We start from the raw sequence: 24,597 nt of genomic DNA on the forward strand, positions 1-24,597 counted from the left end.
GAATGGATATTACCCATGATCCTCTGCTTCCTGAGCCTGAAGAGCTGCAGCTGGAACAAATCCAACAAACTGTTCAGAATTCTTCATGTTTCAGTTTCCTGCTGAATGTTGGAGATAAACTCTGGTTTAATAACTCCAGAGTGTTATGAACTGATCTCAGTTGATTCGTCACAGGGAACCAGAACCTCCAGGAAGTGGAACATCAACACAGGAAGTGATTCACCTTGATGCTGGTTGCCACCTGCCAATAAACCAAATATTTTCAGAATAAAAGACTCAAGAAATTTTCATTTTAGCCAAATCATCGTCAGAAACGATTTTACAAAACTGGTCTTTATTGATATTTTTGCTTTCTTTCTATAAAACATGAATATTTACATTCTCTGTATTTACGGTTATTTACATCATCAGGACGTCGACATCTGTGCTCATTGGCCAGCGTGTTGCCTGGCAACAGCACTTTATTCTATTAATATCTGCTTCGTCGTTTTTGAATGAATTCATTAATATTTCATCAGAGAGGTGTCGTGTGGAAGCAAAGACAAAATATTAGATATCTAAATTAGCTGTGAAACTAATTTAATTCACATTGTGGAAATTTTAAGTTGAGCCATGAAAAATGTATTCATAAGTGACCGAAGCTCGTCAAGTCTGTCAATTAATTATTAAATGTCAGTAGCTGTTTTAAACAGATTTAAAAAAAAGATTCTCAAATGTGTTTGTTTCTTTTTTTCATATTTTGTTTTTGATTCTTTGTTTAAATAAAACTCATGAAGTTATTGAAATAATATTTTCTTCATCATAAACTGAATGTTTGTAGGTTCTAAACCTAGAGTGCAAAACAATCAAATAAAAACAGTTGGTCAATTTTGATTGGTCGGTTTAAACAGTGACGTCCTCATTGGTTCAGCAGCGATACAAGTTGGTAAATTCATCACGTGAATGTTTCCGTTTGACGATAAATCACATTTGTTCAAATGTCTCCGCTGAGGCCCGTGTTTGAGATTAATCCACTTCCTGTTGATAATCCACTTCCTGTTGATAATCCACTTCCTGTTGATAATCCACTTCCTGTTGATAATCCACTTCCTGTTGGTCCATCATTCCTTGGTTGCCGCCGCCGCTCGCACCGCGCTGAGTTGTCCAGTTTCTCTTCAGTGACGTTCCTGCTCCTTGTCTTCTGGCCAATCAGGACACCTCACTGAGGAGACGTAGTGTCCACGCCTCCTCAGTCCGTCTCGTCCTTCGTCTCGTCCCTGTTGAAGTCCAGCACCAGGAGTTTGGTCTCCTCCGACCCGTTCCTGCTGCCGGCGGCGCACACCAGCCGAGTGGCGGACGCTCGGATTCGCCAGACCACGCCCCCTGTGGAGAAGGAGAGCCGTGATTGGTTCCAGTGAGAACAAATAAAAAAAACAGTGAAGAAAATAACAAGTGGTAAACAAACTACGACGTGTTTTCATTCAGGTTTGATATAAAAACATCGAAGAGGAAATAAAACTTCACTTTCTCCTGATTTGAGTAGTTTAGTTTGTTCAAGAGTTTTCACATCACAACTCCAGATCATCTCCAGATCATCTATGTTTTGTATTCGTGTTGTTGTGTGTTGTGTATTCATGTTGTTGTGTGTTGTGAGCACGTGTGTGAGGTCACCTGATCCTCGGCTCTGCAGCGCCACCAGGTCCCTGAGCCAGGCGCCGCTCTGCAGGTCCCACAGTTTGACCGTCCCATCGTCTGAACTGGACAAGACGAGACGTCCACAGAACTGAAGACAGGTCACAGCAGACTGATGCTGGTTAGGACCTGAGACACATGATGGACACACACTGTCATTTATAACATACTACACACATGATGAACACACACTGTCATTTATCACATACTACACACATGATGGACACACACTGTCATTTATCACATACTACACACATGATGAAGACACACACTGTCATATGTCACATACTACACACATGATGAACACACACTGTCATATGTCACATACTACACACATGATGAAGACACACACTGTCATATGTCACATACTACACACATGATGGACACACACTGTCATATGTCACATACTACACACATGATGAACACAAACTGTCATATGTCACATACTACACACATGATGGACACACACTGTCATTTATAACATACTAGACACATGATGGACACACACTGTCATATGTCACATACTACACACATGATGGACACACACTGTCATTTATCACATACTACACACATGATGGACACACACTGTCCTTTATAACAAACTACACACATGATGGACAAACGATGTCACAGTTTCAACCATCTGCTGAAATCAGAGAATCATATTTATAATAACAATAAATTCTGCTTTATTTGAATCTGAGCTTCTCAGGTTTCATCATCAACTCACTGATGCAGCAGTTAAAAAAGTCCCTGTGAAACAAAACCTCCTGTTTGCTGACTGAAGGTTCCTACCTGTTGAAAGCACCGAGGGGACACCTAGTGGTCTCTCTCTCTCTACTCTCTCTTTCTCTCCATCCTCTTCCTCATTCTCTCCATCTCTCTCTTCTCTTCCTCTCTCTTCCGCCCTCTCTCTCTCTCTTCCCTCTCTCTCCATCTCTCCCTCCTCTTCCTCCTCCCCCTCTCTCTTCCTCCTCCCCCTGCTCCCTCTCTCAGTCGTCTTCCATCTTGTCCTCCTCCTCTCTCTTTTCTCTGTCGATGTGTCAGTTGTTTGTCCCTCTCCCCCCTCTCTCTCTCTCTCTCTCTCTTCCTCACTCTCTCCATCTCTCCCTCCTCCTCCTCTCTCTTTTCTCTGACTCTGTGTCAGTTGTTTGTCCCTCTCCCCCCTCTCTCTCTCTCTCTCTCTCTCTCTCTCTTCCTCACTCTCTCCATCTCTCCCTCTATCTCTTCCTCCTCCCCCTGCTCCCTCTCACAGTCGTCTTCCATCACGTCCTCCTCCTCTCTCTCTCTCTCTTCCTCACTCTCTCCATCTCTCCCTCCTCCTCCTCTCTCTTTTCTCTGACTCTGTGTCAGTTGTTTTGTCCCTTTCACCTTCCTCTCTCTCTCTCTCTTCTTCACTCTCTCCATCTCTCCCTCCTCTTCCTCTCTCTCCCTCCTCCTCCTCTCTCTTTTCTCTGACTCTGTGTCAGTTGTTTGTCCCTCTCCCCCCTCTCTCTCTCTCTCCATCTCTCCCTCCTCCTCCTCTCTCTCCCTCCTCCTCCTCTCTCTTTTCTCTGACTCTGTGTCAGTTGTTTGTCCCTCTCCCCCTCTCTCTCTCACTCTCTCCATCTCTCCCTCCTCCTCCTCTCTCTCCCTCCTCCTCCTCTCTCTTTTCTCTGACTCTGTGTCAGTTGTTTTGTCTCCCTCACCTTCCTCTCTCTCTCTCTCACTCTCTCCATCTCTCCCTCCTCTTCCTCTCTCTCCCTCCTCCTCCTCTCTCTTTTCTCTGACTCTGTGTCAGTTGTTTTGTCTCCCTCACCTTCCTCTCTCTCTCTTCCTCACCCTCTCCATCTCTCCCTCCTCTTCCTCTCTCTCCCTCCTCCTCCTCTCTCTTTTCTCTGACTCTGTGTCAGTTGTTTGTCCCTCTCCCCCTCTCTCTCTCTCTCTCTCTCCATCTCTCCCTCCTCCTCCTCTCTCTCCCTCCTCCTCCTCTCTCTTTTCTCTGACTCTGTGTCAGTTGTTTGTCTCCCTCACCTTCCTCTCTCTCTCTCTTCCTCACTCTCTCCATCTCTCCCTCCTCCTCCTCTCTCTTTTCTCTGACTCTGTGTCAGTTGTTTGTCTCCCTCACCTTCCTCTCTCTCTCTCTTCCTCACTCTCTCCATCTCTCCCTCCTCCTCCTCTCTCTTTTCTCTGACTCTGTGTCAGTTGTTTTGTCCCTCTCACCTTCCTCTCCCCCTCTCTCTCTCACTCTCTCCATCTCTCCCTCCTCTTCCTCTCTCTCCCTCCTCCTCCTCTCTCTTTTCTCTGACTCTGTGTCAGTTGTTTTGTCCCTCTCACCTTCCAGCGTGTGGAGACACTGTCCCGTCCGGACGTCCCACACTCGGACGGTGGCGTCTGCGTTTGCGGAGACGAGGACGTTGTCTCTCAGCTTCATGCCGCTGGTCAGTGATTGGTGGCCGGTCAACGTGTGGACACACCCACCTGCAGGAAACAGGAGTTATGATTTATATTAAAATTAGTGTTATTTAAAGTCCCTGAGACGTCACATGATGAGGACCGACCTGTGTTTGAGTCCCAGACTCTGATGGACGTGTCCAACGAGCCGCTCGCCACCAGCACGCCATCGAACTGCAGCGAGACAGGAAGTCCTTTAACTCTGAGGCTGTGATTGGTCCACAGCGTACAGTGTGTGTGTGTGTGTGTACCTGTAGTGAGTACACTCTGTTTGTGTGTCCCTGCAGTGTGTGTAGACACGCCTCCGTCTCAGGGTCCCACACCTTCACCATGTGGTCGTACCCCCCCGACACCACGCGGCGCCCGTCGTACTGAACGCAGCGCACCGCGGCCACGTGTCCGCTCAGCACGTGTTCACAGCGGCCGCTCCACACGTCCCACACCCGCAGGGTCGAGTCCCGAGAGCCCGACACCACGCTGAGAGAGAGGCGGGACATCACTGTGCTGTGAGCCAATCAGAACATACAACACACAACAATAGTGTGTGTGTATTTTTGAGTGTGTTTGAGTGTGTGTGTGTGTGTGTGTGTGTGTGTGTGTGTGTGTGTGTGTGTGTGTGTTACCGGTGGCCGTGCAGGTGCATGCAGCGCACAGTGGACGTGTGTCCCCTCAGGGTGTGTGTGTGTGTGTCTGTGTGTGTCTGTGTGTGTGTGTGTGTGTGTGTGTGTGTCTGTGTGTGTGTGTGTGTGTGTGTGTGTGTGTGTGTGTGTGTGTGTGTGTGTGTGTGTGTGTGTGTGTGTGTGCGTGTGTGTGTGTGTGTGTGTCTGAGTGAGTGTGTGTGTCTGTGTGTGTGTGTGTGTGTGTGTGTGTGTGTGTGTTACCGGTGGCCGTGCAGGTGCATGCAGCGCACAGTGGACGTGTGTCCCCTCAGGGTGTGTGTGTGTGTGTGTGTGTGTGTGTGTGTGTGTGTGTGTGTGTGTGTGTGTGTGTGTGCGTGTGTGTGTGTGTGTGTGTGTCTGAGTGAGTGTGTGTGTCTGTGTGTGTGTGTGTGTGTGTGTGTGTGTGTGTGTTACCGGTGGCCGTGCAGGTGCATGCAGCGCACAGTGGACGTGTGTCCCCTCAGGGTGTGTGTGTGTGTCTGAGTGAGTGTGTGTGTCTGTGTGTGTGTGTGTGTGTGTGTGTGTGTGTGTGTGTGTGTGTGTGTGTGTCTGAGTGAGTGTGTGTGTCTGTGTGTGTGTGTGTGTGTGTGTGTGTGTGTGTGTTACCGGTGGCCGTGCAGGTGCATGCAGCGCACAGTGGACGTGTGTCCCCTCAGGGTGTGTGTGTGTGTCTGAGTGAGTGTGTGTGTCTGTGTGTGTGTGTGTGTGTGTGTGTGTGTGTGTGTGTGTGTGTGTGTGTGTCTGAGTGAGTGTGTGTGTCTGTGTGTGTGTGTGTGTGTGTGTGTGTGTGTGTGTGTTACCGGTGGCCGTGCAGGTGCATGCAGCGCACAGTGGACATGTGTCCCCTCAGGGTGTGGACACACGTCCCCGTCTCTGCGTCCCACACGCGAAGCGTTCGGTCAGTGGAGCCGCTGATCACCGTGGCAACGGCCATCTGGCTGCACCACACCCCCCCGCTGTGACCTGCTAGTGACCTCAGACACTGAGAGAGATGATGTCACTGATGTCAGTGATGTCAGTGATGTCATCACCTTCTTTAATCGAATCACAGACGTTCATGATGAAAGAATTGTCGACCAATCAGAGCAGGTCACTGTGACCTCTGACCTCTCATCAGCCACCAGGGGGCGATGGAGTCCACACGTTGGTCATGTGACTCGCTCATTATGTAGATGAGGTCACGTGTTAACGTTAAACTTGAAACTTAAAAAGAAACATCTGGTTATTTTAACTTGTTTGTGTTTACATCTACGTCGTAATGTTGTTTTTCATTACGAGGTTATCTATCATCGATCTACTTCAATTTAAACAATCTTTAATGAAAAAAGTTTGTAGATTACATCTTATATTAATATTAACATCTAATATTAAAGGTACTAGATGTAATCTATTACTTCTAATACATAAGTAGCCAATAAGAGAGCTGAACATTCTGTCACATGATCAATGAATGACGGCGAGTTCGTTAGGAATCACACACACACAAACAGACACACACACACACACAGACACACACAGACACACACACACACACACACACACACACCTCACCTTGCCGCTGGTGGCCGACCAGACTTTGAGTGTGTTGTCGTCGGAGCCGCTGACGATCAGGTCGCCACTGAACTGGAGACAAGTGATCACATGATCATCGTGACCTGTCAACACCTGCACACCACAAGAGGTCACACTCAACTGTGTGTATGTGTCGCTGTGTGTGTCGCTGTGTGTATGTATGTGTGTTTGTGTCTCTATGTGTGTCTCTTTGTGTGTGTGTGTGTGTCTGAGTGTGTTCCGTTGTCTCTGTGTGTGTGTGTGTCTCTGTGTGTATGTGTGTGTGTGTGTGTGTACCATGGGCTCCTGTGCGCCCCCCCTCCTCCAGTTGTTGTCCACGCGGTGTTGTTGGATGTAAGTAGACTTCCATCGACCAACCGCCGCCCCCCCCGACCTCCCACACTTCCTGTGACGAGAGGCCACGCCCCCTGATATACCTGAGGACGTATAAACAGGGTGAGGTCACAGATCAGTGATCAGGAGGCGTCGGCTTCTTCAGCTGCTCGTCACACGTTCGTCTGCTCGTCTATAAAAACATCTTCTCCTGGATATCAAAGATCAAAGAGATGAATTCAAACAGATTAAATAATTAACAAACAAAACTTTGATAAACTAACAGTTTGTGACAGAAACTTCACGAGTTAAAACCTTAAAACGATTTTATTATTTCTGATCACGCACATTCAAAAAGTCACAAAAACATTCTAAACTACTTTGACAACTGCCCCCCCCCCCCCCCCCCCCCCAAGAAGGTTGTGTTGTCATCTGTTAATCAGACTTAATAATTGTGATCAGATCTAAATACAGATCTGATGGATGTAACTGTGTTCTGATAACCAGACACTAGGTGGCAGTGTAATATTTGTTTAAGAATAAATCATCACAGGTTTGAAAATCGACTGAGTTTGATGATTGATCTGTTTTATCTTCTTGTTCTGACACGTTCATATGAAATGTGGACAAACTACTGAATGTGGCATGTTGTGTGTGTGTGTGGGGGGGGGGGGGGGGCTTCCTGTCAGTCATACAAATTAAGCTACCTAGCGTTAGCATTAAACCTCAGTCACACTAATCAAGTTGTAGCAGCATTAATGTTTTCAGAACTTCTCCAGTTTCAACAGATACTGAATAACATGAACTGTAAAACACAGATAAGAAGACGAAGAGGAAGAGGAAGAGGAAGAAGTATCATCATAGCAAAAGTAGAAAAATACTGATTATTAATGAGTTGAATGTCTTATATGATAATAACTAGGATCTATATAGCACCTTTCTAACATCATACAAAATCAATTAATTAATAAAACACACCAAAAATACAAAATAAACTAAATAATAAATACAATTTAACAATAACACGCACTTATACTATTTCAAACTAAAGTTGGTTTTGGGTGGTGTGGCCTAGGGGGTAGAGTGGTCGCTCTCCAGCAAGAAGGTTGCCGGTTCAAACACCACTCTTCCCCATGCCGAAGTGTCCTTGGCAAGATACTGAACCCCTAAATGGCCACTCATAAATGTTGAGTGCTCTAATTGTAAGTCGCTTTGGACAAATCGGTCAGCCAACTGACATGTGATGAAATGTTTTCTGTAAATATTACTGGAATAAAAGGGTTAGGGTTAAAACAGGTTAAAACTCATAACAGGTCAATCTGAGGAGGGCTGTTTTAGACAGGGTAACAAGGTCCTGTTCTAAATGACCCTTGTGGTATTTTGACCAAATTTTTTTTCAGACATTTCATTAAGACCCAAGGAACAATATCAACTGTGGTGAAATGGGCAGAATATGTCTCCTTTAAGTGTTTTCAGAATGTGGAGCGTGTTTAATAAGTTCACCTTCCTCTCCACACTTCTCCCTCCACAGCAGGTTGTCTTCAGCCAGGATCCTCCAGGACCTGCAGGTCTGAGCCGCCTGCACCAGATCCCTGGGAGCCAGGAGCCTCAGCACATACAGGGCCAACTGGAACACGCCATCAACATACACATGTTCAGAACCTCAGCACATACAGGGCCAACTGGAACACGCCATCAACATACACATGTTCAGAACCTCAGCACATACAGGGCCAACTGGAACACGCCATCAACATACACATGTTCAGAACCTCAGCACATACAGGGCCAACTGGAACACGCCATCAACATACACATGTTCAGAACCTCAGCACATACAGGGCCAACTGGAACACGCCATCAACATACACATGTTCAGAACCTCAGCACATACAGGGCCAACTGGAACACGCTATCAACATACACATGTTCAGAACCTCAGCACATGCAGGGCCAACTGGAACACGCCATCAACATACACATGTTCAGAACCTCAGAACATACAGGGCCAACTGGAACACGCCATCAACATACACATGTTCAGAACCTCAGCACATGCAGGGCCAACTGGAACACGCCATCAACATACACATGTTCAGAACCTCAGAACATACAGGGCCAACTGGAACACGCCATCAACATACACATGTTCAGAACCTCAGAACATACAGGGCCAACTGGAACACGCCATCAACATACACATGTTCAGAACCTCAGCACATACAGGGCCAACTGGAACACGCCATCAACATACACATGTTCAGAACCTCAGAACATACAGGGCCAACTGGAACACGCCATCAACATACACATGTTCAGAGCAGCACATACAGGGCAAACTGTAACACGCAATCAACATACACATGTTCAGAGCAGCACATACAGGGCAAACTGTAACACGCAATCAACATACACATGTTCAGAGCCTGAGCACATACAGGGCCAACTGGAACACCCCATCAACATACACATGTTCAGAACCTCAGCACATACAGGGCCAACTGGAACATGCACACAACATACACATGTTGTTAATAAAGACAGGTCCCATGTGTCATGTTGCGTCAGCAGTTTCAGGTCATACAGAGAACATGCGTGTTCACACCTCTTTGGGCAACAGTGATATGAAGTCTCTCTGGAACTGAGGCTCGATCACTTGCATCATGTGCTTCACCTGATTGGTCTCACATCTGTCAATCAACTCATCCAGAGCCAATAGCCTCTCAGGGCCACTCCACATCTGCAGACAGGAAGGGGAGGAATAAGAGGAGGAGGAAGAAGAAGAAGAAGAAGAAGAAGAAGAAGAAGAAGAAGAAGAAGAAGAAGAAGAAGAAGAAGAAGAAGATGAAAAAGAAGAGGAGGATGAAGCGGAAGAAGAAGAAGAAGAAGAAGAGGTCTATTGAGATGTTTGTCTGAATCGTAAATATTGGTAAAGAGCAGGAAAGAGCTGCTAGCGATATCTAAACATCATCTCTGCCCCCTGGTGGTGAACGTTATTGTGTTGATCTGAGACGGAACTCGTATTCTTGAAAAGTAATATAGTTACATGCTCTTGGGTTGTGAATAGAAATCATGTTAGCTACTGTAGTTAGCAAGTAATGCTAGTTAGCGAGGAATGCTAGTTAGCAAGTAATGCTAGTTAGCGAGGAATGCTAGTTAGCAAGTAATAGTAGTTAGCGAGGAAAGCTAGGTAGAGAGAATTGTCTTTTTGAGGCTTTTGATCAGTCTCACCTTGAAGGTGTGAAGCCAGTCCTGCAGGCCGGAAGGGGGCGGACCCGAGGTCACCTGCCGCCTCTGAGCTGAATGCCCATTGGCCAGTCGCAGGTCGCAGAAGGTGGTGGGCGTGACCTGAACCGGACGGGGGGGCCTGAGGGGAGAAGGACGGCGTCAGAATCACAGTCCACAACATTCAAACATCTCATGCTCCCTCTGGACGGCACCTGAGGAATCCGCCGACTTTACAGAGTTTCTTCCCCGAAGGAAACGGACGAGCGTCGGGACCGTGATCCAACTTCCTCTTCACCTGAGGGGGAGACAGAAGACAGGAGACAGAAGACAGGAGACAGAAGACAGACAGGCTGGAGACATCTGGTCTCTGTGTCAATGGAACAACTAACTAACTTCTCAAGGTTTCAGTTTGACTCCTGGTTTGATCTGAACAGGAAACACGTCAGCTTGTTACTGTGACACAACAACAGAGAACATGTTTGTGTGTTTCTTTGGTTGCATCGTAGAAAACTCACACAAATTCACCGTCGCACAATCTAAATCATCTGTTTCCGGTCAGAGTCGCTCACAGTGAATGAACAGAAGAATGTGGAGAATTAGAGGAATGTCGCCGGAGCAGTGCCCGACTAGAATAGAGCTGCTGCACACACACACAGACACACACACACAGACACACACAGACACAGACACACACACACACACACACAGACACACACGCGCACAGACACACACACACAGACACACACACACACAGACACACACACACACACACAGACACACGCACAGACACACAGACACACAACTATCCACTGGTTTATCAATAGCATCACTAGAAACACCTGGTTTGTCTCAGAGCTTCAGACTCTCTGAACATCAGGTGTGAACGGTTCCTCAGACCAGAAGAGGAGTTCTGGGTCTGGATCAAACTGAACCTGGTTCTGTTCCAGAGAGAAACACTTTGTTGGATAGTTTGGAGAAGAAGAAGAAGAAGAAGAAGAAGAAGAAGAAGAAGAAGAAGAAGAAGAAGAATGGTCTGATGAAAACAGATGTAAACTCTAACTAACGATCATTTCAATAATCATAATGATCAGTTTAATGTGTTATTCATCTAATAACTGAACATTTTAAACAGTTTATGGATTTCGAAAGGTTTATTTTGTGTTGTTTGAGGATTTGAGTTAAATAACTATTGATTTAACAGGATTCAAACCCTCGTCAGATGCCTTGCTCGTTGGCTCACAGTACAGACACAGACAGATGATCAATAATCAATAACCCAGAATCACAGACAGACTCGCTCTCGTTTCCGCAGTGGTCCATCAAACACGCACGCGCACCGACACACGCCACCGGCAGAGAAACGCCTCGTCATCCCGGTGCTGCGCGAGCGTCCAATCAGAGCAGGGCTGTGACGTCAGCAGATCGATAATCGATAGTGCTAATGATCAAAACTCACTTTGTAGAAGATGAGCTTCAGGCTCCCGTAGAAACCCATGGTGTCCGCCGCCGGTAGGTGGCGCCCTGCCGGAGCCAAGAGACAGACACGTTACGGTTTAATTAACGATCATTTAATCCAATCAACGACAGGAGGGTCCGTGACGTCAGCAGCGCATCCGGTCAATCGATTAGGAGAAATAACCGATCCGTGATCAGTTCTGATCTGAAGTCCGAGACCAGCGCGTGCTGCTGCTGCTCTCCCTCTCTCTCTCTTTTTCTCTCTCTCTCTCTCTCTACTACTCTCTCTCTCTCTCTCCACCACTCTCTCTCTCTCTCTCTCTCTCTCGCCACCACACACTCTCTCTCTCTCTCTCTCTCTCTCTCTACCACACTCTGTCTCTCTATGTTCAGGATGTGTCTCTTTACCACAGGAACATGCAGGGACATCTCTCTCTCTCTCTCTCTCTACCACTCTCTCTACCACTCTCTCTCTCTCTCTCTCTCTCTCTCTCTCTCTCTCTCTCTTTCTAGCTCCTGAGGTAGTCTGTCTGTGTCTGTGTGTGTGTCTGTGTGTGTGTGTGTGTTTGTATTGATATCTCTGGCTGTATGTTTCCACCCTGTTTAGTTGAACTAAAGATCAAATCCTCCTTCCATCCCGGAGCCATGATGTTAGCATGTTTAAAGAAGTCAAACCGTCAGACCACTGTGAGGAAAGAGAAGTGAGCTGTCGCCACCTGCTGGTCAACTTCCAAATCCCATTCACCCCTTCGTTTTGCGTGACCACGTGTAAGGCCAGGCCGAGGGGGGGGCTTTATACCCCTCAAAACGGAGAGGTATACATATAATTATCAAAAATATTATTACTATATTTATTATATACTTATTACAATTATGATTGTAATAAGTTACTTTTCACAACCTTAAAACTAGATGTGGACATGTTCGCTTAAGCATGCTAGCATTAGCATGCTAGCCATATATATTTTGCACGATAATCCCATATTGTCACATTATTTCCTATCTCATAATATTTGATGCTGTTGTGAACGAGTCTGTTCAGAAAACCTGCTGCTGTGTTGTTGTGAGAAACTGGAGCTCAGATCTGGAATCAGCTTTAGTTTAAATTATTTACATAGATAAACTGTCTCCATAAAAATCGTCTCCACGTCTTTAATGCTCAGAGCTGACCGATCGTGTTTCCCACAAAGCTGACGTGACGTAGACGTGACGTCAGCAGAACACGTATGATGAGTCTGACTCTGCAGGTGCAGCGATGCTGACGTCACCTCCTCCTCACCGCCGTCCTCTGAATGTGTGATCTGATTGGTCGTCTCAAGTTGAGCGGTGAAGGTGGGCGGTGCTGAAAGGGTTAATCAAATCAAACTGACCTTTAACCTTCTCCTCCTCCAGCTCCTCTTTAATTTTAAGATTCCAGGTTTTTCTCTTTTCTTCACCTTTTTAAACGTTAAACGTTAAAATTAATGTTTAATTTAATGTTTATTTTATTGATAGAAGACAGGAAACCAACTGCTGCACATGGAGCTGATGACATCACACTGATGCTGTGTGAGTGGTTTTATGATGTAATATATAACTACATATCTTTAATTAGTGCACTCAACATCTAGGAGGTGCCATTTTTTAAATGGGTTCAAAATCTAACCCAAGGACACGTCGGCATGCAGATGAGGGAAGAGGATCAAACCAGTAACCTTCGCTCTCCCCCTCAGCCACAGCCACCCACATAGTTCACACTGAACGGACAAAACATCACAAATACAAATAGAGAAATATTAACAGTAAATAAAGAATATTTACTGATGCAGCAACAAGCAACAAACTTTTATATCATTTATTTATTTTATTTGGCTGAAACTAGTTTACTGAATTAGTTTTAATTCACAGGATTGTTAAAGTTCATTCCTACACTGAACTAACTAACTAAATAGATAACTATCTATCTATCTAACTAACTAACTAACATAAATAAAAGATGGACAGAGTTGGAGGATTAATACTTTAATCATCAGTATATATTTAAGAATATATTATATCACTTAAAGGAGACATATTGTGCCCATTTCACCACAGTTGATATTGTTCCTTGGGGTCTTAATGAAATGTCTGTAACACATTTTGGTCAAAATACCACAAGGATCATTTAAAACAGGATCTTTTTACCCTGTTTGAAACAGCCCTCCTCAGATTGACCTGTTATGAGTTTTAACCTGTTTTAACCCTAACCCTTTTATTCCAGTAATATTTACAGAAAACATTTCATCACATGTCAGTTGACTGACCGATTTGTCCAAAGCGACTTACAATTAGAGCACTCAACATTTATGAGTGGCCATTTAGGGGTTCAGTATCTTGCCAAGGACACTTCGGCATGGGGAAGAGTATTTATATACTGATACCTGATGATATACCAAATCATTTGTTTACATTTCATAATTTATTTTATTTGGAGATCCCAGTCAAATTAAATCTATGGTCAAATGAAAATATAAATTTATAACATGAGAAACATAAATAGAATAGAAGGGGTTAGTGAAAACTGGCTGTTTATGTCAGGAGGAGAATCGGTGCTGCTTAAAGGAAAAACTAAAAACTGACTGTTTTCTTTAGTTTGACCAGTGATGTGGAGAATTGTGTATATATATAAAGTTATTGTTTTTACATTTCTTAAAAACTGTCACTTTCCCTGCTTCAGTTTAAAGATGAAACGTTCAGCCGTTAGAGAAAATAAGAAACAAGGTCAGAAACCGTGGTGGAATAAAGTTGTTTATCATTTGAACACAGTCTGAATGAAGGGCGCCACAGGAAGTGGTGCTGGGGCGCCACAGGAAGTGGTGCTGGGGCGCCACAGGAAGTCATCTCAGTCGTCAAGGAAGAAATAGTTTCCGCTCTTCTTCTGTTCAGTGTCCTGAGGAAACAAAGGGAAACGGTCAGAGTGATGAGAGCAGATCACTCAGTGGAGAGTAAACAGCAGTTTGATGTGGTCTAATCTTGAATTGTGTATAAATCAGTTGTTTCCAGAGCTGAGGCTCCGCTGCACACACCTTGATGGAGTTGAGTTTGTTGATCCGGGGTCTGAAGTTGTTTGGGTCTCGTCTGAACGTGATTTCCAGCAGCGCCAGGAAACGGTTCATTCCGGCCAACAGACCCTGAGGCCTGATCGGGAGAAGAGCAGTTTGAATACACAGTTTAATGATTCAGCCTTTTAAAAAAATGTCTCCTCCTCTTACGTGTTGGCGGCGGTCTGCCTGGAGGGAATCCCGTCGAACACGATGACTCTGTCGGCCAGGTAGGTCGCCATGATGAAGTCGTGCTCCACCACGAAGGCAGTCTTCTTGGCGTGGAGGATGTACCTGCACACGTGATGGACATGAAGGAACATGAAGGAACATGAAGGAACATGAAGGAACATGAGGGAACATGAGGGAACTTGAAGGACGATTCAAACAGGAAACAGCTTCACAATTTATTTTGCTGTAGAATTCTGGGTAAAGTAGCGTGTGACCTCTTGATGACCCTGGCGGCCATCAGCCTCTGCTCAGAGTCCAGGTAGGCCGACGGTTCATCGATCAGATAAACATCAGCTGGTTTCCCCAAACACAGAGTGAGAGCGACTCGCTGCAGCTCGCCACCAGACAGGATCTGCACCTGGAGGGGGGGGGGGGTGTTAACATCCCGTCAATCATCAGAATCATTGATTTCTTATCAATAGTTTTTCTCACGTCCTGATCGATGATGCTCTCGATCTGAAGCGGCTTCATCACGTCTGTGATGAACTGAGGGTGAGTGTAGGCGTCTCGGATCTTCTCATGCAGCAGAGCTCGCACGCTGCCCTACACACACACACACACACACACACAAATCCTGGTGAGAACACATTGATAGTGATGTGTGTGTCAGTTTGTGTTAGAGTGTGTGTGTTAGTGTGATTCTCTGCAGGTGTGAACTGATGTTTCATTGTTTTCAGCTGATGATGAAACAAACCTTAAACTTGGGGCTGATGGTTTGAGGCTTGTAGCTGACGAGGAGGGTGGGAACATCACCTGGGGGGGGGGGGGGGAGAAGGTCAGTGTGAGAGAGAGAGAGAGAGAGAGAGAGAGAGAGAGAGAGAGACAGACACTCACCTCCCTCGTCAGGTTTGAGTCCTCCAGCCAACATCCTGATGAAGGTCGTCTTCCCTGTGCCTGAACACAAACACACACATTTTCACAACCTCCACTTTTACCTCGTGTCCACAGCTGATGTCTCACTGTCTCTCTGTCAGTCTGTCCACAGGACATCAGGATGGAACATGGACCCTGACAGAACTCATTGAATGTGTGGATGTGGATAACATCAGACTGAACATCAGAGGAACATCAGAGGAGAACCAGAGGAGAACCAGAGGAGAACCAGAGGAGCTGTGTGCAGGAGGAAACACGCACCGTTCTCTCCCAGCATCACCATGATCTCAGAGTCCGTGAACTCTCCTCCTTTAATATCCAGCTCGAACTCGCCCATCTTCTTGAACATGTCTGGATACTGAAACACAATCAGAACCAGAAATCAACCAGGGCAGCATCCTCAACATCACAACACAAACATCACAACACAAACATCTCCACGCAACCATCATAACATCTCCACACAACCATCACAACAAAAACATCACAACATCTCCACACAACCATCAAAACACAAACATCACAACACAAACATCTCCACACAACCATCACAACATCTCCACACAACCATCAAAACACAAACATCACAACACAAACATCACAAACATCTCCACACAACACAACCATCACAACATCTCCACACAACCATCAAAACACAAACATCACAACACAAACATCACAACCATCACAACACAAACTTCTCCACGCAACCATCACAACACAAACATCACAACACAAACATCACAAACAACTCCACGCAACCATCTCATCGCAACCATCACAACACAAACATCACAACCATCACAACACAAACTTCTCCACGCAACCATCACAACACAAACTTCTCCACGCAACCATCACAACACAAACATCACAACACAACCATCTCCATGCAACCATCACAACACAACGCAAAAATCGCCACACAACCATCACAACACGTAGAGAAAAGGGGGCGGGACCTGGTAGTGCCGGAGTCGCTTCACCTCCTCCTCATTGGCCGTCTCAGCCACTTTGAAAACCAATGAGGTTTCACGAAACCTGAGGTTCTCTGTGGGAACGTAACCGTCCAAGAAGATGTTGATACCTTCAGGACGGAGAAGAAGGAGCTGAAGCAGGGGAACACAATCACTTACTGTGTGTGTGTGTGTGTGTGTGATTGTGTTACCCTCTCGCACACTGAAGGGCATGGTGACCACACCGTAGGCGCTGGGGACTCCGTACAAGCAGCAGATGAAGTCGGACAGGTAGTCCAACACACTGAGGTCATGTTCCACCACGATGATGTACCTGACACAAGTTATTAATCATAAACACGTTCATATCTAGAGAACATGAGATCACAGGGAACAGGTTGTGTCTCTGACAGGTGAGCTACCTGTCGGGGGTGATGAGGGAGCGGATGGTGATGGCGGCCTTCAGCCTCTGCTTCACATCCAGGTAACTGGACGGCTCGTCAAACATGAAGCTGCAGCAGAGACACAACAGTCAGTGTGTGTCTGTGTGTGTGTCTGTGTGTGTGTGTGTGTACCTTGTGTGTGTGTGTGGTTTGCTCACATGTCGGCCCTCTGGATGCAGACGACTGCGCAGGCGAACCTCTGCAGCTCGCCGCCCGACAGATCCTCCACGTTCCTCTCCCGCAGGTGAGTCAGGTCTGCCGGCAGCAGCCAATCACAACAGAGATCAGGTCAGTTTGTGTGAACACTATGAATCATAATCATCATCAGGAGCTGTTATGAGGTCACGACCCCCCCCAAGCTGGAAGAAGGTCTCTGACCTCAGGTCCTCGAGCTAGAACCTGGTTCTACCTCCTGAGACGTGGTTTTATAATATGAAGAATATATCACCATTATTAACACAGATGATAAATTGATATATTCCAACTTGATTAGTTTTGGACCAATGATCATTTTAGGGTGTGTGTGTGTGTGTGTGTGTGTTACCTAGCTGATCACAGACGATGCTTTGTGTGTCTGTGTCGTCTTTCCTGCTCAGGATGGCTCCTACTGACCCCTGGAGGTAGAGGTGAAGAGTTACACCCAGCCCTCACTGGTCCCCCCCCCCCCCGGCCCCTCCCCCCCCGGTACCTTCACGGTCTTCGGGATCTGGTCCACGTACTGCGGCTTCACGATGGCCCGCAGGTCGTCCTCCAGGATTTTGGTGAAGTAGTTCTGGAGCTCGGATCCTCTGAAGTACGTCAGGATCTCCTGCCAGTCGGGAGGATTCTGGGAAAGACCGGAGCCACAGAGGGATTCCATCAACGTTCAGATATGATCACAAATTCCATCAACGTTCAGATATGATCACAAATTCCATCAACGTTCAGATATGATCACATGAAGCAGGAGATTCTCATTCATGTTAATATCTGACACACCAGAGATGGATCAAAGTATGACGTAGAAGATGAATATGAAACAAGTGTGAAAAGTGAAACTCAGAAAACCTGTTGATTATTGAGATAATTAATAATAGAACTTTTTGATTTAGATTCCAGACGATAAAAAAAGAAGCTTGTGAACTAAATTATTTACTTTATTTTAAATCATTGAATTTCCTCTTTATTTTATTCTTTAACGAGACCGATTGGTCAAAGAGAAGCTCCGCCCACATCTTATCTCATCCGCACAGCAACAAACGACTCTCAACGTTTCCATCTATCAGCAACAAGTGTGTGTGTGTGTCTGTGTGTGTTACTCACATCACTAACCTGTGTGTGTTACACTCGCATCAGCAACATGTGTGTGTGTTACACTCACATCACTAACCTGTGTGTGTTACACTCGCATCAGCAACGTGTGTGTGTGTTTGTGTGTTACACTCACATCAGTAACACGTGTGTTTGTGTTTCACTCACATCACTAACCTGTGTGTGTGTCTGTGTGTGTTACACTCACACCAGTAACATGTGTGTTTCACTCACATCACTAACCTGTGTGTGTGTGTTACACTCACACCAGTAACATGTGTGTTTGTGTTTCACTCACATCACTAACCTGTGTGTGTTACACTCACACCAGTGACATGTGTGTGTGTGTTTGTGTGTGTTACTCACATCGTACTTCCCCAGGTTGGGTTTCTGTTTTCCAGCCAGAATCTTCAGAGCTGTGGACTTCCCGATACCGTTGGTCCCCACAAGACCCAGAACCTCACCAGGTCTGGGGATAGGCAGCCTACACACACAGGGACACACACACACTTTACAAAAACTGCAGAAATACATAAATCCTGTTTAAAAACCTTCCTCTTATTAAATCTGAATGAGATCTCCAGTGTTTGTGACCAGAGGATCTGAAAAGTTTCCTTCAGTGAATCTATGAACCGACATCACGTCTTCAGAGTTCATAAGTTTCACCTGAGGATAAAACTGAGATTGTATTTTCCCAGAATTCACTTTGCTCCCAAACAGCAGCCGATCTGTTCTGCCACTGGTTCTAACTGTCTTCAGATCAGATTTCATGGAACATGTGCATACTTTCATATTTGACGCTGGAACTGGACACGAGTAAAAGGGACATGTCCTGGAAGACATCCGTCCTCTTAAAGTGTGTAACAGTGTCAACAAGACAATAACAGCTGTTCATATACTGTAAACAAGTTATTATTGTTTCAAATTCACTGGTGTCAGATCAGTTCTCTGTATGTGTCCAAACGTCCAGAGTAGAAATATGGAATCAGATCATGTGCATCATCATACAGAGAACATGTGTGTGTGTGTGGGGGGGGGGGGGGGCGTACCGGTGCAGTTTGAAGGAGTTGGCGCAGTATCTGTGAGTGGTTTCCTTCTTCAGGTTACTGGGCAGGTTCACGATCGACAACGCTCCAAACGGACATTTCTACAAAGACACAACGACGTCACAAGAACCAACAACACGACACAATAAATCACTGATTTATAAATACCCTGTCATAATCAAATAGGGTGGTCTGCCCCCCCCCCCCAGCCTGAACAGGTCTTTACCTTGATGCAGATTCCACAGCCTATACACAGAGACTCAGAGATCCACACGATCTTACTCTGTGGCGTCACCTCGATGCACAGCTTCCCTGAGGACACACACAGGAAGTTCATGTTAACACACAGCTTCCCTGAGGACACACACAGGAAGTTCATGTTAACACACAGCTTCCCTGAGGACACACACAGGACGTGCATGTGACCACCGACTCGGCTCCTCCCTCTTGTCACGCCAGCCAGCACTCACCCATCCGCACCACGGGGCAGCTCTTCTTGCACTCCTGACGGCATTTCTTGGGTTTACACTTGTCGTGGCTGACGATGGCGATCCTGGTGTTTTTATCTGCCATGATGGAGACTGGGCCCCGGCACGAGGAGCTGGAACACAGAGAGAAACGAGGGGATGGAGAGGAGGTCTGGAGGAGGAAGAGAACCTGTCACAGCTGATGGTGACAATCAGACACACAACAAGTCTGCTGAAGCAACACATTCACCAGTGAGCTTTAACAAAGGCTCCATCCAGCTGGTCGCTTCACACTGGTTTCATGGATCCCAGCGAAACCAGTGGCTCAGACCATCTGTACTGGGGCCTCCAGGCGGAAGCTACTGGGTCAAGACGTGTTGGGTTCAGTGGAATCAGTGAATTCACACGAACACGTCACATTCAGCCGCTGACTCGATGTGTGACGTCCCGGTCGGTTTGTCCTGATGACTCACGAGTCACTGACGAGTCACAGACGAACCGAGCCCACTGACCGACCCGGGTACCGACAGGAGCCTTTCATCTTGATTAGAACCCAGGACAGCTTGTGATCACAGAGCCACTGAACGGGATGACGCTCCAGAGGAAACGCAGAGCAGCAACAGCTGCGTAGAACGAACATGTTCAAACTGTCATGTGACTTCACATGTTCAAACTGTCATGTGACTTCACATGTTCAAACGACATGTGATCTCACGTGTATGTTCTCCGCTGTCCCCGCTGCCTGAGCTGCGGGTTAGATGAACGCTAACTACGAGCTAACAGCGGCTAACACGGAGGAGCTAGCTGTTAGCTTGTTGCTAGCCGCGGAGGCCCCGCACTGACAGCTGCTCTACATGGTCCACTCGGCGGCACGAGGCCGAGGAGAGGCGATGGAGCCCGGGAGGAAGAGTCGGACACTCACCGCTGTTCGGCTCCGGTTCGCGTGCTCGAGGGAATCAGACCAGAAGCTTCGTCCGCAGAGAATCGACCCGCAGCGAAACTTCTCCTCCTCCGCAACGTGTTCGTCTCCTGGAGCCGGCGCCAAACATGGCGGCGCACACGCACAAAGCGCGCGCCCGGGCCGGTGACGACATCGGGACGCGACTCCCCGGACGCTGCAGAGTGGGAGATGTAGCATGCTAGCTCGTTAGCTGAAGCTTTAGTGTGTGTGTGTGTGAGTGTGTGAACGCGCCTCGCGGCTCGCGACCTGAGACTTTGAACTTAACACCGTGAGTTCAACTTTTACTTTCACCGTCTGAAGTTAAGTTTGAGCGCGTTGGAACAAGTTAGCTTAATGTTAGCTTCATGTTAGCTTCACGTTAGCCTCCAAAGCTAAATCCCTCAGGTGCACAAGTTGGTGCATCTGATAATAACACGCGTCACTAACTTCTTTATCCTGATAAACACAAACTGTGAAGATGATCTGTTCTTCAGCTTCAGTTTGTTCTGATCGTTGAGGATCAGTGGAGATGTGGATGTTTTTAAAGCAGACATATTATGCTCCTGTTCTCAATTTGATTTAGTTCCTGTAACTCAGGTCTGGACGAACCACATCAGCAGTAGATCCGGATGGAGACAAATGGCTGATGGAGAGAACGTAGCGTTCCTTCCGTATCAGTTTGAGCCAGAGTCAGATCCTGAAGACGCTGCTGAAGAGCCGCGGGAGTTAAGGCCCCAGCAGGAGGTCTCTGAACGGTCAGTGACCATCCCATAATATGTCTCCTTTAAAACACAAGGTGAAGCTGGGAGGTTCGAACGTGGCTCAGATCCACGTGCTCGTGTCTCTCTCTGTGACAGGAGGATGGCCACGCCCAGCAAGACGCCACCGGGTGCCGACCCCAAGCAGCTGGAGCGGACCGGCACGGTCCGAGAGATCGGGTCCCAGGCAGTGTGGTCCCTGTCGTCCTGTAAACCCGGTCAGACCCTGTGTGTGTGTCTGTCTGTCTGTGTGTGTGTGTGTGTGTACACACAGAGAAACAGTGTGTTTGCTCTGTGCAGGCTTCGGGGTGGATCAGCTGAGGGACGATAACCTGGAGACGTACTGGCAGTCGGACGGATCGCAGCCTCACCTGGTGAACATTCAGTTCAGGTACCTGAGTCCTCCAGTCCCAGGACGTGGTCATGCTCCACAGCTGCACATCTGGATCCACTAAACAACATCTGGAGCTTTTTTAAACAACCTTCATTTATCTTTGGGATCTGATTCTGATATTAGGGAGTAAAACATGTTTGATATGAAGCTCTGGAAAAACCTGGAGACCCGATTAGTCTTAAATCTGCATCTCTACCTTTTCACTCCAGAGACAAACAAACATGTTTATTTATTATAACACAGAAATATAAATGGTGACATGGGACAATCTGATCACCTTGAGCAGTTTGTGCTGATAGATACTGTAAATATAAAAAATCACACACTGATGATATAGAAATGTAATGTTTGATATTTACACCCTGAACTTTATTCTTTAAAAAAATGTGTGTGTGTGTTCAGGAGGAGGACGACGGTGAAGATGTTGTGTATTTATGCTGATTATAAATCTGACGAGAGCTACACACCCAGTAAGATCTCTGTCCGAGTCGGCAACAACTTCCACAACCTGCAGGAAATCCGGGTAACACACGGGCGTCTTCTGCCGTTTGATCAACAGGGGGCGCTCAGAGCCTGACTTCTTCTTCTCTTGTCTCTGCAGCAGCTGGAGATGGTGGAGCCGAGCGGCTGGATCCACATCTCTCTCATCAACCAGGTGAGGAACTGTTGAAATGAATCCTCATGAGTGGAACTCAGTTTGTTTTTCTTTGTGTTGGAACGTGCTTAATCCTGACTGTGTTTGTGTGTGTCTGTGTGTGTCTGTTTGTGTTTGTGTGTGTCTGTTTGTGTGTGTCTGTTTGTGTGTGTCAGCGGACGAACGAGCCGATCAGCACCTTCATGATACAGATTGCCGTGTTGGCCAACCACCAGAACGGCAGAGACACTCACATGCGGCAGATTAAAGTCTACACGCCGGTGGAGGAGAGCTCTATCGGAAAGTTCCCACGATGCACCACGGTGGACTTCATGATGTACCGCACCATCAGGTGATCTGGACCCACACGGGACCGCCAGTGGGATTCTGGGAAATCTGCAGGCTCATGTTTGATGGATCCTGACGTGATTTACTCTTCACTTTAGTATCTGTCACATAAGGAAACTTAAAAACACACAATATTTAAATTTGACTGGGACATCTCCATCTGTATCGCCCCCTGGTGGCTGGATACAGTACAGGTCATACACCTCCTCCATGTGAGCAGACGGGACATGGACCAAACAAACAATCTGAATAGACGTTAAATAAATGTTTGTAAAGATGTTTCTGTCGTTTCTGTTCTTCTCTCTGATGTTTGTTCACGTTTCTGATCAGTTTGGTTTGAATCAGTTATTGATGATATGAAAACAGGCTGAGACCTGATGATTGACAGCTGACACTGACTCCTGATTGTTAAAGAGCATGTATGGGCGGGACCTCCGCACCACTGCTCCACCCCTCGATCACAGTATATATACAGACAGAGGTTTGTCTGTCTCCTCATGGTGACACTGAAAGAGACACGACCACAGACACACAGACTCACCACCGTCTTCTCTGGACGAGAAGATGGAAATCACTGATTCAATTTTTTGAATTTCTTTTCTGAATATATTTTTTTAAATAAGAAAATGTTAGTAAGATTAAAGGAGAAAAGCGGCAAAGACTTTTCACCTTTCACAGACAAACCACGCCCCCTACAGGCAGAATTACATTTAGATCTTCTTCCCCAGTCATCTGGTCCCACCCACTTAACACAACCAGCCAATCAGGACCCCACGCTGACTGTCAGTCATCGACTCTGCTGTTTGTAAAACTAATCGTCACTAAGCCCCGCCCTCCTAACAAACTGATGCTTACCTGTCAATCAGAGTTCTGAGGTCGACGTGTTGTCAGTTCCTGGTTTGGTTTCAAACCAGAACTTTTCTTTGCGTTAGTTCTGTGAACTGTTCGGTTCACAGACAGAAACGTGATCTGAATGATGATATGAATAATACATCAGGTTTCATGGTTTTAAACATGATTATAAAAGTCTGAAGACAGAAGGAAGAGGAACGTCCTGTTTTCATCTTGTGTTGTGTTTTTGTGTTTGTTTGGTTCGCTTCAGAATCTGATTCATGATCCCAGACCATCATTTAATAATTAAATACACATGTGATCGTCAGGTCGTGTGAAGACGACAAAGACGCACAAAGACTTTCATTTGACAGAAAAACCCTGAAACACGTGAGCTGCTGCTGGTTTTTCACCTCATCTCAGTGTCTGTCCAGTTTCTGTCCAGTGTGGCGCTGGTGGGATCCAGATTTACCAATATTCTCAAAACTAATGCCACTGGTGTCATCGGCACGTTTCCCTCAGTGAATGAACTGGTTTAAAGTCTGGGTCGGTTCTGAGTGCGACTCCACACCCACAGCAGCTCTAAGGTTTGAACACGTGAGGATCTGAACTTCTTCTCACAGGTCACATGACTCTTTAGTGGGACCTTAGTGTGTCTGTCTCATAGCAACACAGAGAGAGAGAGAGAGATCTCATGGTGGAGCGAGTTGTCCACAGCTTGTATCTACAACATGTTATAACATCTCCAGTGCTCTGCCTCAGCTCCATCAGGATCTTCTAGTCAGGGCGATTGGGACAGAGAACCCGCTTCATGCTCATGATGGAGGAACAGCAGCTGACTGCCCCCTGGTGGGGAGTTGGAGAAAAGCTGCCGGACACACCTGAAGAGCCCAAACCAGTCCTGAGGGTGAACTGGGACCATCTGGAGGGTCAGAGAGGTCAGAGAGGTCAGTAGAGGCGGTGACCCAACACCTCGCGGCGGGCGGCAGTGAAGGAA

General features: G+C 46.6%; 3 protein-coding genes across 4 annotated transcripts; 1 reads left to right on the forward strand and 2 right to left on the reverse strand.

Annotated features, from left to right (window-relative positions):
* Positions 1–317: 317 nt before the first annotated feature.
* LOC128430650 (F-box/WD repeat-containing protein 7) lies at positions 318–11,644 on the reverse strand. The gene is made up of 13 exons (XM_053416757.1): positions 11,332–11,644; positions 10,088–10,170; positions 9,879–10,014; positions 9,253–9,387; positions 8,151–8,274; positions 6,612–6,751; positions 6,315–6,428; positions 5,564–5,745; positions 4,356–4,581; positions 4,212–4,278; positions 3,988–4,131; positions 1,651–1,800; positions 318–1,362 (listed from the first exon to the last, which is right to left on the reverse strand). The coding sequence occupies exons 1-13, from the start codon at positions 11,368–11,370 to the stop codon at positions 1,229–1,231; spliced, it is 1,674 nt and encodes a 557-aa protein (XP_053272732.1). The 5' UTR covers positions 11,371–11,644; the 3' UTR covers positions 318–1,228.
* A 1,671-nt stretch (positions 11,645–13,315) lies between these two features.
* abce1 (ATP-binding cassette, sub-family E (OABP), member 1) lies at positions 13,316–20,757 on the reverse strand. 2 transcript variants are annotated; one of them, XM_053416758.1, is made up of 19 exons: positions 20,618–20,757; positions 19,699–19,829; positions 19,455–19,540; positions 19,232–19,329; positions 18,549–18,666; positions 17,581–17,718; positions 17,437–17,506; positions 17,051–17,147; positions 16,872–16,961; positions 16,662–16,783; positions 16,456–16,580; positions 15,755–15,851; positions 15,455–15,514; positions 15,315–15,373; positions 15,053–15,163; positions 14,836–14,978; positions 14,561–14,683; positions 14,375–14,486; positions 13,316–14,238 (listed from the first exon to the last, which is right to left on the reverse strand). In XM_053416758.1, exons 2-19 carry the CDS (start codon positions 19,799–19,801, stop codon positions 14,191–14,193), a joined length of 1,800 nt encoding a protein of 599 aa, XP_053272733.1. In that variant the 5' UTR covers positions 19,802–19,829; positions 20,618–20,757; the 3' UTR covers positions 13,316–14,190. The 2 variants fall into 2 exon arrangements, with proteins under 2 accessions (XP_053272733.1, XP_053272734.1); XM_053416759.1 differs by having other exon boundaries at positions 19,699–19,867; positions 20,618–20,746.
* A 27-nt stretch (positions 20,758–20,784) lies between these two features.
* On the forward strand, positions 20,785–23,048 carry anapc10 (anaphase promoting complex subunit 10). The gene is made up of 7 exons (XM_053416760.1): positions 20,785–20,924; positions 21,219–21,390; positions 21,493–21,611; positions 21,694–21,784; positions 22,190–22,310; positions 22,389–22,442; positions 22,598–23,048. Exons 2-7 carry the CDS (start codon positions 21,275–21,277, stop codon positions 22,775–22,777), a joined length of 681 nt encoding a protein of 226 aa, XP_053272735.1. The 5' UTR covers positions 20,785–20,924; positions 21,219–21,274; the 3' UTR covers positions 22,778–23,048.
* The last annotated feature ends 1,549 nt before the right edge of the window (positions 23,049–24,597 follow it).

The sequence above is a fragment of the Pleuronectes platessa genome, chromosome 23, assembly GCF_947347685.1.
Source record: "Pleuronectes platessa chromosome 23, fPlePla1.1, whole genome shotgun sequence".
NCBI classification, from domain to species: domain Eukaryota; kingdom Metazoa; phylum Chordata; class Actinopteri; order Pleuronectiformes; family Pleuronectidae; genus Pleuronectes; species Pleuronectes platessa.